Source organism: Amblyomma mixtum, chromosome 7 (genome assembly GCF_055824585.1).
Source record: "Amblyomma mixtum isolate Tamu chromosome 7, ASM5582458v1, whole genome shotgun sequence".
NCBI classification, from domain to species: domain Eukaryota; kingdom Metazoa; phylum Arthropoda; class Arachnida; order Ixodida; family Ixodidae; genus Amblyomma; species Amblyomma mixtum.
Window position 1 is genome coordinate 50,182,519 of NC_143018.1, and position 15,329 is coordinate 50,197,847.

Here is a 15,329-nt window from a genome sequence, read left to right on the forward strand (position 1 = left end):
GTGCCGGGCCGCTCCCATTCTACAGTATTAGGGGGGTTCAGCGGACTGCCACGGACAGCTAAATTACTGGCTAAATGCAGCGTTATCGTCTATTGTTCCACTAGTTCCTTTTGACAAACCATCGCGGGCATAAAAAAAAAACAGTAATAGAAAGAAGCCATCTTTGCTCATGATAACTGAGCCAAAATAAATGCCGCAAGCATAGTCACGTAGGGCCAGCACTTCAACGCTCGGGCGGTGCACGCTTGATAAAGCGTACTTCCTGCCGTCCCCCCCTAAGCTGCAAAGGTGGAAACGGCCCGTTAGGCAGGTCTGCGTACCGCAGCGCCGCGTGGTGAGATATACGAATTCTGATCGCCAGTGATCTGTGCTAATCTTTTTTACCTGCGACTGTACCCACCGTCTAAAGGTCGTGGAATGTGACTTCGACTAGGAAATTTAATTTCTTTGCATCCATGATGCATTGCGTGAGAAGCAGTGGGGTAGTATACAGTTTTCATGGTCATAATTAGGCTAGCTGCATATATCTCTTCCAGGTGGCATACCAAGGCGGCAATGAAATCATTTGTTTGCTAACTACGCGTTCCATAAGCTTTTAATTGCGGGTGTGCCTTTAGTGTTTGCTTTATCCCTTGTTTTTTTTTTTTTTTTACTTTAGTGCACATGCCAGTGCTCATATTCAGAGTCTTACATGCATGTTCTTCAAATAGACCAATGCATTTATGATTTGAACTTCTCGTTCATTCTCTTGTCCGTCTTGCAACTGAATAACAACTCTTGCTGTCTACTGAAGTGCAGCCTTCCAGCTACAGGGGAAAGCTTTTTTGTGCCTTCATGATTATTCTGCCACAGTTCAATTCCACAACTTGGGGGATCCAAAAGCTGGGAGTTCATGTCATCGCTGTTGATTGGAGCCGAAAGAAGCACGAAAGCCTAATTCTTCTAAATTCGTTCTAAACTTGCTCAGTTCTCAAACATTACTTGAACAATCAGAAACCAGGGGCCTTTCTCACTCATGTGCACATCATTCAACCATTTTTCCTTTTTTTTCTACCGTCAGCATCGACTGAACTATCGACTACGGGGAACCGTGTGAAGAGGATCGGCTTCCTTTTTGACTCCAACTTGACTGCCTTCCTGATGATGGGAAACCTGTCCCTGGTAAGCTCACCAGGATCACGTGAGCTCAGTGGGTAGGTGAACCAAGAACTCACGATTTTCTTCTTTTCTTCTTTTCTCTGATGTGCAGGGTTTGAAGAGCCATGCTGTGACCATGTTTGAAGTGGGGAAGCTCGCCGATGAGTCGCTGGACAGCTTTCTCGTGGAGCTGAAGAAAGTGAGCTGGTTTTTTAGATTGCTGTGCTTGAGGTGTTGAATGGTTCGTTACCGGCCACCACGTAATGTCGAGCATGTTTGCTTTGAGCTGAATACGCATGAATTCAATCATACCTGGTATCGATCTCCCCAGTACAGGGTCCGTCAAAAGTTCCCAGGCCACATGGTCCGCTTTTCATCGGTATATCCTGGCACTTAAGATTCCGATAGAGCTATCGAGGTTCTCAGATGGTAGAACGATCCTTCTTCTATTCTCTACAGATATTTTGAGCTTCGAGGGTATCTCAACAGCCCGACTATGCTGCTCAAAAGCAAACCCTGTGGCCTTGGAACTTTTGACGGACCCTGTACATAGTTTCAGAAATATTCTGCTGACGTTTGAAACAAAGAAGAGCTTACAGGGGACACATTATTTTGATGCAATCAGAAATTATGCGACACTTTTCACAACTTTCGTGCTAAGGCAGATAGTTGAAAACTTCACAGTAGTAGCACCTGGCAAGAATCCTCTGCAGGGAATGACGGCTTCCCCTGCCTGTTTCTTATATCGAAGTACCTTTATTCTTCCGTGACTGCTTGTTAAGCCTCTCACTTTTCAAAAACGAGGCCTGTACTCTCTTTGGGATTTCTTCAGGACTTGTTGGAGGCTTTTATTATGTTCTTGTTCTAAATAGTCACCGCAGCCACTAAAATTTCACTCCTGATCCTGGGTATAGGCATGAAGGGCTTTATCGCTTCACCTGTACACACATGTACGCAGTCTCCATCTGCATTCATTTCAGTTCTGTCCACTGTCTGTATTATCGTCATCACTAAGTCCATTCACCAGTTATCCCCTGCTACAGACAGTGAAGGAGATATAAATAGGCTTGTCATTTGATGTCAATTGTTGTGTCCAGTGGATTTCTTGGTATCATCCCCATCAGGTAAATTCATTTCACAATGGTCTCAGCCAGTATCACTTGTGTATGTACTTGTGTTTACTATTCACATCTGCCTCTGAAGTGTGTAGTTTGTTTCTAAGCCTATGTCAGGCAAGCTGCCTGAACAATCTGTTTCATGGCTTTGTCTATGATCTTAGACAGACTGGACGAAATGGACTCAGATTCAGTGCACCTGTGGTGGTGGTGCTTCCAGTGACAATACTATCTGCATTTAGCGCCTACATTTCCACTTTTCAGTGTCTGCCACATTTGTCATTTCTATTTGAGCGAATGACTATTGAAGGCTAGCCTAAAATACAGAGCACCCATACTTACAAGGATACTTACAAGGTCTTTTACAAGGGTGCGTCATATACTTGGCCGCATACAAGAGGACGAACGAAAGGAAGGAATAGTAGCTGTAGATGAAGAAGAAGAAGAGTGCCTGGAGTGGATTGTGCATGTCTATTGTGTGCTTACTAGTGTGCATTACATTTAGTACTTCATGGCCGCATGGTCAGAACGATAGGTGTGACGTTAAATGCATTCCAGCAGTAATCTAGTGCAGTTTTTTTGCATGGGTGCGACTGCAAGTCTCTGCGCTGTTTGATGGCGAATGCTGAAGAAGGGTGTACCTTCGTGGGGAAGCTGCTGCTGTTCACCTCTCCTCCTCCCCGTGTGTGCACAGGTGGGAGAGGCGGGGGAAGGCGAGGCTCAGCGGTACTTTGACCACGCGCTCGCCCTGCAAGACACCGTGTGCTTCCTGCGCCGCAACACCGCCATCGCACCGGAGGGCGGGACCCCGGCCGAGGAGTCCTCCGGCCTGGGGCTCGACCTGGTGCGCTGCGAGAGCCTGCAGAACCTGGACCAGGACACCTGCGCACGGCTGCTCAACAAGAACTACGCGTGGGTGGATCCATTGCTGCTGCTGCTTTGCACACTCGTTTTGATGCGGTGGATAAGTAGTGCTTCTGTCGGATGATCCTGTCGACTGGTTTTTGAGAGCAGGCCGTAGCCCTGGGCAGTATAGTGAAAAAAACTCATCTAAGCAGCCTAGTGTGTCCAACGGCAGTGAGCTATGGAAAGAAAAATGATAGGTGTAACATTAAGAGATCGGAAGAGGGCGGAGTGGGGGAGGGAACAAACGCGGGTTAATGATATCCTAGTTGAAATCAAGAGGAAGAAATGGGCTTGGGCAGGGCATGTAATGCGAAGGCAAGATAACCGCTGGTCCTTAAGGGTAGCGGAGTGGATTCCAAGAGAAGGCAAGCATAGCAGGGGGGCACCAGAAAGTTAGGTGGGTGGATGAGATTGACAAGTTTGTGGGGATAGGGTGGCCGCAATTGGCAGAGGACGGGGTTAATTGGAGAGACATGGGAGAGGCCTTTGCCCTACAGTTGGCGTAGTCAGACTGATGATGATGATGATGCTGTGCCTTCTCACCAGAGCTAAGGTGGTCCTTAGCTGAGTGCCATTTTTTTCAGAGCGCAGTTTAAAAAAGCATGTGTATTTTGCTTATAAATATGTTTCCATTGCGAGTGCATTCTTTTCATGGAAACGAATAGCAGCTTGTTTCCTTCCTATCCTCGATTGCCTCGATCATCCATTCTCTGGTAAGGCTGCTGTGAAATAGCTCACGCTTTTCAAGCACAGGGGAGACGTGTCCTCGCACGAGGAGTGAAGAGGTGCACAAAATGGGCACGATACACACAGGCGTGGTGATGTAGAGAAGTTCGGTTGAAGCCTTAGGAGTGGCATTTGATCCCTAGTGGTCCGTCACGGTGGCTCAGTGGTTATGGTGCTCGGCTGCTGACCCGAAAGACGCGGGCTCGACCCCGGTCGTTGCGGTCGAATTTCGATGGAGGTGAAATTCTAGAGGCCCGTGTATAATGTGCGATGTCTGTGCACGTTGAGGAACCCCAGTTGGTCGAAGTTTCCGGAGCCCTTCACCACGGCATCCCCCATAGCCTGAGTTGCTTTGGGACGTTAAATCCCCATAAACCTAACCAAACGATCCCTAGTGGCTGCTACGTAATGCCAGTCCAGCAAAATCTTCCTCACAGTGACTTTACATTTCAATTCTGGGGTTAGAGTTTACGTGTCCGTGTTAGTGCTTGTGCCTCCACTGTAAACATACTGCCTTTCCTCTTTGCATTCAAAAGTGATCATTGGATGAGTGAACACAATATTCAGAGTGGCTTAGCATAGTCACTGCAAGCAGGCCTTTCATTCCCCAAGTGATCACCTCATCCACTTGCTTCCTGCAGGCTGTTGGTATCAATGGCACCGCTGAGCAACGAAGTGCGGCCAGTCACCAGCTGCTCACCTCCTCACCTGGGACCTGCTGTCCCAGAGGTTGGTCAATGGCCCACGTTGATGCTTTCATGCTCATCACTGAAATATCCATTTGCCCTTGCTATCTTTAGCACCTACATTTCATTGTGAGTACCCTCAGAAGAATGCAGTGCTGGTGAATGCTTTGTGTCTCTTTTCTTTTAGCCGTGGTTCCCCCACAGAGCCAACCCTGAACATGTTAACGTTTACAGTGAGCTACACTCCCTCTCACATATTTGACAGGATTGCCCAGAATAAAGAAAGAAAGTAGTTGCGAAAATTGGGGAGAGGCATTCGGACCTGTGTTGCTGATTCTAATGACCGCTTCAGCAGAGCAGGTAATTTTAGTCGAACACGTAAAGTAAGGCGACTACACTAAGGCTAAAAAAAATGGGACAAGAATCCTGGACATAGGGTCTGTCATAAGACCAACTATCAAATTAAATTTTGCTTTAGCCACTTGCAGCAAGAGTAACTTAGTAGCCCTTTGACAGACCACTGTCCGATCGTGTGAAATTGTGTTGAAAAACATCAGTCGCTGTGCAAATCCAAAGTGAAAAAGCTTGATGTGAAGGCATTTTTAGTACAGTAGAATCTCGATGATTCGATCCCAGTTAATACAAATTTCAGGATGATATCACTTCGTGAAATTCCCTGGCCAGAGTGCATTGTGGACAGTGGGCATAAATTCGTATGTAACGAACAACCTCCCACCGCACTGCGGATGGTACGAATGCATGAGCCGCAGCTGCACTCTCGAGCACCGAATACTTGCTTCCGAAACATCACCGACACCAGGATCACCATTTGCATGGTGCACACCGTAAGTAGTGAGTGGTGCCGCACGGTAGGGATTACTACAGTGACATTATATGGGCCTTAGGTCTCTTGGCTGTGTGACATCGCACCCTGATTGCACGATCCTACTCAACTATTTTTGAGCAGTGTGAGTGGAAAATTGGTGCGAAACGTTTGTCTTCGGTGAATTGGCACTGTGAAATTGCCTGGAACTGACTGCAAAGTAACCGAGTCCATTTAAATACAAGGCACATCATCGCAGGTGAACTCAGCCTGGTTCAAGCTGTTCATCTATGTGCTGTCTGGCCACGGACCCCCGTCCCTTCTGGTTTCCAAAGGAACGCGATTGCGAATGCTGCCCAGCATCTTTGAGGCAAGCAAAAGCTCCTTTTGTGCCGCTATATGTGGACATTTAAACATTTATGAAATCTGCTGCTTATATCAAACCTTGCGCATAAAACACTTCTGATGCATGCGCTTCTGTATACATAGGGTTATTCGTTTTCGGGTTTTATATTTTCTGAAATTCGGAGGGTAAAAATCGGGCGTTATTTTTCGGCTTGATAATAGGGGAGAAATCGAGTTTTTTTGTGGAAAATCTCCGAAATTCGGGTTTTATCGGGTTAAATTAGCAAACTAATAATTTATTCCATTTGCTCTAACCGGCGGGTAAGAATTAGGGCTATATTTTGGGCTGCTTTCAAAAAAGTATTGCAAAATTTGGCGTTTCTTTGGTAATTCATTATTACTCACAGTGAGAGGCAACGGTCAGTTTTGAGGAAAAAAAAAACATTTTATTCACGAGGGCTGGTCATCGACGTTCTACACGTCCTTATTAACATACATAATCATCTGCATGCGCAACATATCGGTTTCCATCTGAGACCTGTCTGGGCTCTGCAGGTACCTTAGCTGAGAGAACGTTCGCTCAACGTCACAGCTGTCATTAGCTAGGCACAACCATGACAACGCTGCATTTGCTAGCCTTGGGTAACGCACAGTTGCGTCATTCCAATAGTCCATCACTTCAACACCTTCATTTGTGGGGCTTGCTTCCAGCAAGTAGTGGTTAAACTCCTCGCAAAGCGAGCCTACATCGTCTATCACGGAAATAAAGAGAGGTCGGTAGTCATCAAACTCAGACTCAGCAGCCGCTTCTGTAATGGATCGAGTACGGCTCCCAGTTTCCACAATGTCAACTAGTTTTCTTCTTTGTCTGAGACTGGAGGCACAGCAATTCCGGGGGCATGATTGTTTCAGAAATCGGGAAAAATCGGGTTTTACCCGATATTTTAGGAACACGTTCGGGGCGCAAAAATCGGGTAAAATCGGGTTTTACCCGAAAATGATCAACCCTATGTATACAGCATGCTTGGTGCCTGGAGGCATTCATTCTGCTGTTTTACAACTCATAGAATGCGTCTTTGTGAACTAAAGTGGAGGAAACATTGTGGCGTGTTGAACTGTAACAGTGTTCTTTGGATGCAGGCCATTTGGATGCAGGATGCAGATGACTAATAAAGTCTTTTTCAAACCACTCACTTTCTTTAAACTTTTTCAGCATATTGAAGTACGGAAGGATATATTCAATGTTACGTGTTATAAATGAAGCTGAACAGTATTGGAGGATAGCCTGGTTTTACACTGTGAGAGGTTTAGTTTGGTCACGCTGTTTTATACCTTTGTATCTTTCAAGCGGTTCACACCAAAGGCTTAGCAATTATTAGTAACCCTTTATATAAGCAGTGTTGGGAATTTACTCCTTTACTGGTCATTCACATTTTGATTGCGTAAGACTTGCAACCTGTGTGAGTTTCAGTAGGGCACTGTCTCTTTGAGGAGTCGACGCTCGACTTTTGTTCCAACCTTTGCATTTAGATGTTTCGATTGCTAGAAGACGCATGAAGTATGTGCATGCCTATTGCTTTGAAATGACGTTAACTGTCCTCAGTATATATGAACACCAGGCTGTATACCTCCTGTCACATGACATGAAATTCACCGTAACGTTCGATGCAATTGTTTTGCTTATGGAGCAAAAAAGTTCTAGCCTGCAGCAACCATAGCACTTTTATAGGAGTGTGCGAATAGTACTTTTTCAAAACCAAATCGGGCAAGAAAACAGCAAAGCTGTGGTGGAAATGCTTAAACTCTTGGAGTTAAGGGGGGATGTGGGGATCAGATTGCAAAAAATCATGAAAAAAGTTGATTTTTGAAAAGTACACTTTTTGGCATCTCCAACACTGTTTTTATGTTGTACTGAAATATTTCACCCAAAAATAAACTTTAAGAACTCCAAATAAATATATTTGTTGGCATCTACACATAGACAGTGTGTGCTAGCGTAGAACTTTCAGGCTTGTTTTCTCGAAATTTGTTTTGAGCTTAATACCTTGTTCGTAGAAAGCGTAGCACGGCAATGGGTGCATGGATTTTCACCCCGTTTGTTTTGTTGTGATCACTGAAGTGTGGTCTGCGTCAAGACAGTCTCAGATTCACCATTTAGGCTCGCATGTCTTTATTACATGGTAATTAGAGCATGGTACATTCTAAACATAAAGGAAGGTGCATATTGTGTCCTTTATAAAAAAGAGCAGAGAAATTTTTAAAAAGAATTAAGAGAGTCTTGATTTACACCACACTTCTTAGTAAATATTAAAAGCATTTACAGACCTGTGGCCTGTTCTTTTGTCATGCGAGGCTTTCCACCAGCAAGCAACATGGGACAACATATAAATAATGCTAAAAGGGAACTTACTGAAGCTGTCATTGTGAAACTTTCTATCTGATTGCTTGATGCGGTTTTAAGCCAGTCTGCTAGATTTCATCACTCTGAGTCGAAAAATAGAAAAGTCGCCTTTGATCCCCTTGTGGAGGTCGGTGTTGAGGTCGCCCAGGAGGCGACCACGGCCACGTTTATTTGAGGCTGCCTTAGAAGAGGTAGCGACAGAGCAGCGGCGGCAGCGTCTGGCCAGGCCGAAGTCCAGAGCGTTCTCTACTGCGCGAGCCGGCGTTCTCCTGTGCGTGCCCACCGCTTCGTCGTCTTCCGCGAGCCGAAGCGGTGGCGCTACACCCTCATCCCCCCTTAAGGCTGTAGCTATCGAAAGAGACAACTGCTGTCCACTAAGAGGCATGTAACACAAAGTCAGTATATTAGCTGCATGACCGTCATGTTGTACCCCTGGGAAAATTACGTCTTGCTGCTGATGATGCCGGCGAACAAACCAGCGCCACATCTTAGTTGATGAGAGTTGATGACGAGAGTTATGAGCCACGCCTCTGATGTCTGGCACGAAGACGGAGTTTGCTGAACCGTGCCGCATTGCCCAGTTTTGAAGATCTTATGTGTGTGGATCATGAAAGCTGCCACATGAGTGGCCGCGCCTTGGCGCTGAACACTGCGCAGACCGATTGCAGCAGCATGCTATGCAGCGACAGACTGGGCCCTGTTTTTCTTTTTGAAACATTCATAGAAAAAAACTGCAGTATGCCCTGTTTGAATTTTGTCTGTATCGTTCAAAAAGTTTACGAACACTTCAAATTGTATCCGATTCGTTTCGAATAATTTTCAACTTGCACTGCTTGATTGGTTCAACAAATCAAATAGCAGGTTATTTGATTTGCTATTCAGAGATTTTTGATATTTGCACACCACTACACTTGTGGGCTCCTGTAAGATGGGCTTATTCTCTACTTGCTGCTGGCTTACCCAGAAACATTTAGGGTATGCCATGTCTGTGCAAGCACTTCTGATTTAAGTCTCATTGATTATGTTTCTTAACATAGAAGAAAACTAATTCAGGTGTACTATTAGCGGTTTCGATTATATTAATTTCAGTCTGGTGACTCGTGTAGACAATGTGCGTTTGCTTTTATAATAGACAGTGCACAGACGGAAGATGAGTTGCTGTTACGTTGATGGCCACATTTATTTACTTTTTTTTTTTTTTTCAGGCGTATGACAAGCTGCTGGTCACAACGTGGGGCCATGGCCCGGGGACGGTTCCAACGTCATGCGCTCTAATCACCCTCAACGATGCGCTCACCCATTCCGCTGTACTCATCCAGGTGTGTGAACGAGTTTAAAAGAATGCTGAAGCGAATCTCAGTTGTTGCAGAATAGGCTGCATGGCACGCACTCTGGCTGTTCAGTTGGATTTCAGTAGTTGGATTGACTGATGAAATGCTGAAATAGAAGGTACGTCTGATGACGACATCATCAGCAGGTCTGTGAAATCCTTGCGAGACATGAACGGTAGATTACGTGTCCTTAAGGGGGGATGAGGGTCTTCAAAACTTGTTTTTTATTTTTCGACATAACTTGTTGAAACTTAGCACGCAGGTGTATCATAGAATGCTGATTTCAAATATACATTTAGATTTCAAATATCTCACCTGGAAGAAAATTTATTGTAAAATAACATTCAAATTAGGCAATTTCTTATGGGCCTTTATAGTAATTTATCAGTTAAAGAATGATTTTTTAAGAATAAGTAAACATTTGCAATGGCCCTAAGCACATGCTAAAGCTTTCTTTTTTCCTGTAAACATGATATATGAGCATTTAGGCGAAGTGTGGGCTGATTACCTCCACGTCATTTTTTCTTTCCACCTTTGTTGTTTATTTATGATCAACAAAATTAGTTCGTAGACATTCTGTTAGCTTTAGGATGTGCTTTGGGCCTTTGCAAATGTATGGTTATTCTTTAAAAATGTTTATTTAACTGATAAATTACTAAAAAGGCCCGTAAGAAATGACCTAATTAGGATATTTTATTTTGCCATATATTTCCTTGCAGCAGAGAGATTTGAAATCTAAATGCATATTCGAAATCAGCATTCAATGATACACCCAGGTGCTAAGTTTCAGAAAGATATGTTTACAAATAAAAAAAAAGTTTTCAAGACCCTCATCCCCCCTTAAGGAGGGACACGTCCCTAAAGAATTAATTTTTGAACTGCTTGCTCAATTTTATTGAAACTTTCTGCTCTCTGCCAAATTTCATTATAGAATAAGCATGAATGATGTTACGCAATCTTTATGACAAGGATGACTAGCTTGCTTAGGAAAACTGTTGTTTGGAAAAAAAGATAATTTTGCCAATTTTTTGTGGGACGTCCCTTAGGAATGTTCGGAACTCACAACTGTGGAGTTGTTTTGCTTAGTTTTGCTTTTTTTTTTCCAAGAATGCTACCATATAAAGAATGACACTGGTGTTTCATTTTAATTTTTTTTTGTTGTCAGTTTTTTAGTATGCAAAAAAGGCAAAAATAGGCAGACTAAGCATGCAGTCGTGTTCCTTGCAAGGTGTTGCTCCAGAAAACCCACTGCAGTGCTAATATTATTAAGTAATAGCGGAGCAGTAGTTCTCCTAACCTGACGGTTTACGGAAAGAAACAAGAAAAATGGACTCACAAGATTGAAAATCACCCCACTTGATTTCCAGAGCTCTAAGTTCAAGAAAGCACCCCCCATAAGAATAGTGAAATTTGGCAAAGATGATCCCAGCAGTGGTATAAACTAGCCCTACAGGTTTCAAAGTAATCAAGCAAGTGGTTCAAAAGTTCACTCTTTACCGTATTGTCCCCCTTAATTGATACTGTATGCTGTGAGCTTCGACAACACGACCTTGTCAAACCAAACAAATGGTTCTGGTCACAATGAAGACCATCAAGAACCTGTTGAGGACTCTGCAGTGACATCAGAGATGATGACGCAAGTTGTACCGAAGGCATGGGAAATACAGGCAGCCTCATTTATGACGCATTTATGAGGCGAACACAGTGAACATGGTCTACAGACCCTAAGCTTGACTTCTGGACGCAAATCACTGAAATATGCAGTAAGCACAGCTCAGTTATATAGGTGTAACTGATTTAGATGAAATATATAAATAAAGTAAAAAGAGCCTCTTAAGTCTGCTCACATGCAAGACCTGCACAACTTAGATTGACAAAGAGACGTCAACACGAATGGTTAAGCGCTGCGGCGGTCGAATTTTTTCGATGGAGGCGAAATTCTAGAGCACCGATGTCAGTGCACGTTAAAGAACCCCAAGTGGTCGAAATCTCCGGAGCCCTTCACTACGGCGTCTCTCATAGCCTGAGTCGTTTTGGGAAGTTAAACCCTATAAACCAAACCAAACCAAATGAATGGTTAAGCACAGTCGAAGCAGTGCATGTCTTGCATGTGATTCCCGAAGAGGGAAAATACAGGCTGGTTGGTACAGGTTTTACGAACTGGAAAAGCAGCGCAATGAAAGACGACACAAGAGACACAGTGCTGGTGTTTTGTCCTTCTCTTGTGTCGTCTTTAATTGCGCTGTTTTTCCAGTTCGTAAAACTTGCCTGTGATCATGTTCCAACTAGGCCAATCTCAAGCTCTTCCTAAGTCTGCTGCCTTCAGGGTCAAATGTAGAGCAAGACAGACTCTCTGATTTCAGTATTCAGCTGTGAAATGAAACTGACTGCTCCTGTCTTACCCCAGATGCTTTCCTACTTTCGCTGGCTGCATTATTTTGCCATGTGTGGTGGCTTTGCGAGTATTCTCGTGCCGGACGCCATTTTCTCCTTGGTTCTTAGGCTCAGGGTGTGCCTGGAAACCAGAGCCAGGTGAACATTCCATTCCCGTTTGACAAAGAGGAGGAAAACGAAAAAGGTGGGCGCACTTTTATTTTTTTAGGTGTAGAACTCTTAGTACCTATCGGTTTGTCTATTGCTTATAAGCATAAAACACCCTGCAAATGAGTACAGCTCTACACCATTCAGCTGTGTCACCGCAATCGCTGCACATATAAGTCTTGTCGTACTTGACCGTCATTGCTGTAACCCCTGCAGAGCTCTTAAGGGGGGACACTGGTCTTAGACCTATTTTCCTTAGTTTTAGACCCATCCTAATGAAACTCTAGAACCTTGCTCAGTTTTTTATGCCGATTTCAGCAGTGAAATGACCTGTCTCATAAATTAGTCGGTTCCCAAGATAATTAATTTTAATTAGTCATTCATCAATACCTCGGTGAAAAAAAAACTGCTCAATAAAAATCATTTTTAATCCATGGCTACATAGTATGGTGAGTACAGAGTGCAATAATCAAAACCATTTTTTCACTTTACCCTCATTAGTAATTTTGCAGCACTTGGAATATCAATGTCCAAGGTGTGAATGTAATTCATCGATAAACCTTGCGAAATTATAAATTTTTCAAGAGCGATTGGACAAATCTGCTTCAATCATTGCATGCACTGTACCTTCAGCTTCTCTTAGCAAACAGTGTGACATCTCTGTCTGTCCTAGATGTTGAGATATCGACATACTAAGACAGCCAGATGTCCAAAATTTTTATGCCAATAAATTGTCTGCTCCTGCATAAATTCAGCCCACACGATGCTCTGTATTTAATATTATGGTCAAGATGTTGATTTCTTGAAGGAAAATACTGGTACAGTTGGAAAATAATAACTGTAGATTCCACAAAAAATCATTTTTTGAAAATAAATTTTTGGTCATTTTTTGGTCTCAAAGACCAGTGTCCCCCCTTAAGGGGAGACGTGGGTTTTGAAGTGGTAAAAAATTGTGAAAATTTCGATTTTGTAAAAATGGCATATTCGGGTTCAGTACACTCTAAAGTAACTGCCTGTGAAGCTCGAAGGTCTAATTCGACCTCGAACTGCTAAAAAAAATTGATATATTTTATGCCTACGACGCCCACAAATAGCAATTTTGGAGCAAAATGCGGCAGAACTACACGCCCGTTGCTTCCCGCGACCGTGTACCCGATGGCAGCCATCTTGGTTTTGTACGAAAGCTGGCGCTGTCCCCTACGTCCTGTTTTTGCTCACTATTGTGAAATCTTTTTGGAATGTTCGCATTCCATTGTTCTTCCGAGGCCTCTACAGCAACCTCTGAATGGCTGGCGCATAACTCAAATGTGATTTTCTCAGCTTTGTGTCTTTTGCCAACATGACTAGTCTTACGAAAGTTTTCATTGTGTTTTGGTGGTGCAATTTCAATTAGTCTGATATATAGTTGAATTCAAAAATAACTAAAACTATGGATCTGTGCTTTTTTTTGTGGCTGAGTCGAACATAACAGTTTTTGGGAACAGTAATGTCACCTAACTATATTTATTATTTATGTAGCTTGGACATAACTGAACATTTTTATATTAATGATGTAGCTCAAGGACAATATAAATAGCATTGCTCCAGATGACAGCTCTTTGGCTACAGTTCTGTTTCAATGGCAGCCAAATAATATTGAGGGAAGGCGTCCTAATGACCCATAAGAAATAACTAATTAGGCTTCAGCTATTTTGACATAAATGTGGGAGCTGATCGAGATATACTGAAATTATAATTTTGAAAACAGGAAGAAGAAATACATATACACACTTAATTTCATTACGATATCCTTAATAAATATTTTCGTTTTAATACCAGTGTCTCCCCTTAAACCAATGGTCCTCAGCGGTTTTCATCATCTAACGAGTTTAGACATGGTGGGCTGCTGGTTCAAAACTAAGGTAGCACTTAGTGCTGTTTTATTTTTTCTTTCAGCACGACTCTCATTATCCTGGGAAAGACATGTTTTAGTTGGGGGGGGAGGGTGTTTGCTCGAAATACTGATACGGAGACGAGCCAGCTCGGCTGATGCTCTGACTGCGGCTGATTTATGGCAAAAGCCTCCGTCGGGGTGCTGCTTACTGCGGCATCCGTCCTCTCTCTTTTGCATTTGGTAGTTCGGGACTGAACTTCCGGTGTTTTGAGCTCCCTAAAACAGGTTTTCGCTGTAAAATGAAAGCCTTTAAAAACTACCACGTGGTGGCACGCTCCATACTCCTGAATGTGCCGCAGTTACAGTGCTCTCATCTGCAACTTTGTAAAGCGCTGCCCATAACAGAGTTTTGCATTGTTGCTAGACCCAAGATAAGTGGCAGCAGTTGCTGACTTGCACGTTTTTTTGGTGCATCTTCAGCAGCCACTGGCGCTTATCTTGGGACTAGCTGCAATGCGAAGCTAGCAGTGCTCTACTCAGTCACGGATGAGAGCGCTGTAATTGCAGCTCATTCGGGTGCTCGGAGCGTGCTGTCACTTCATAGTTTTTTAAGATTTCGTGGGCTTTCACCTGGATCAGACCATTTTCATGGCACTCAACAACTTTTGAATTCATGCCTGGGCACACAAAGCCATATTTAAGAAGTTTAATAATTAATGTAGACTAATTATGAAAGGTGGAAAAACGAGAAAAATAGTGGCTGGAACTTTGCATATCTCCTAACAACGTAGTAAACGTAAAGTGTGGTAAACGCAGGGACATAAGAAAGACAACGGACGTCTTTCTTACATCCCTGTGTTTGCCACATTTGCATCTACTGTGTTTACATTTATGTACTGTGAATCACTGACTAGCCCACACCCACACCTTACTAAGCTCCTAACAACATCAACTTGATTAGTTTGAATTAACACTTTTTTTTAAACTCTTCATCCATTTTAACTGGGACAACCTGTGTAGTGTTTTGCAGTGGGCTTGGTTATGTCTCTGTTTAACGAAGCACAGCTCTGGCAGAATGTGGCGTCACGGAAGAGTCTTTGAATCTGTGAAATTTTAAATCAACGTGCCTTTCTTTGTGCACGACCTAGGGAACAAGCTAGTGAATCACCCTGCCATGGAGCGGCTTCAAGAGGAGCTACAACTTGACTTCTCCTGTGGCTACATCACGCTCATGCGGATACGAGCACGCGAGGAGTCGGGTGACAAACAGGATGGTGTGCCCGACAGCAACAGCGAGGAGCACCTGGAGGACTGGACACTGCTGGACTGCTGCTACGGGATTCCGCTCTTCGACAACGCGCTGAACAAAGACGTCTGTGCCAGGGTTCTCAAGCACAGGCTGTGCTCCAAAGACAAGTGCGATGAAACTTCATTGTTGCGCTCAC

The 15,329-nt window shown here is 43.7% G+C and overlaps 1 protein-coding gene across 1 annotated transcript in view; it reads left to right on the forward strand.

The window, feature by feature from the left end:
* Positions 1 to 15,329, forward strand: part of LOC149336060 (protein FAM91A1) — a 34,806-nt gene that overhangs the window by 16,023 nt on the left and 3,454 nt on the right. The window contains exons 13-20 of the mRNA XM_089552547.1: positions 1,061 to 1,161; positions 1,250 to 1,336; positions 2,947 to 3,164; positions 4,526 to 4,613; positions 5,653 to 5,763; positions 9,345 to 9,458; positions 11,973 to 12,048; positions 15,033 to 15,300. Of these exons, the coding sequence (XP_089408673.1) occupies positions 1,061 to 1,161; positions 1,250 to 1,336; positions 2,947 to 3,164; positions 4,526 to 4,613; positions 5,653 to 5,763; positions 9,345 to 9,458; positions 11,973 to 12,048; positions 15,033 to 15,300 (1,063 nt within the window). The remainder of the gene's footprint in view (positions 1 to 1,060; positions 1,162 to 1,249; positions 1,337 to 2,946; positions 3,165 to 4,525; positions 4,614 to 5,652; positions 5,764 to 9,344; positions 9,459 to 11,972; positions 12,049 to 15,032; positions 15,301 to 15,329) is intronic.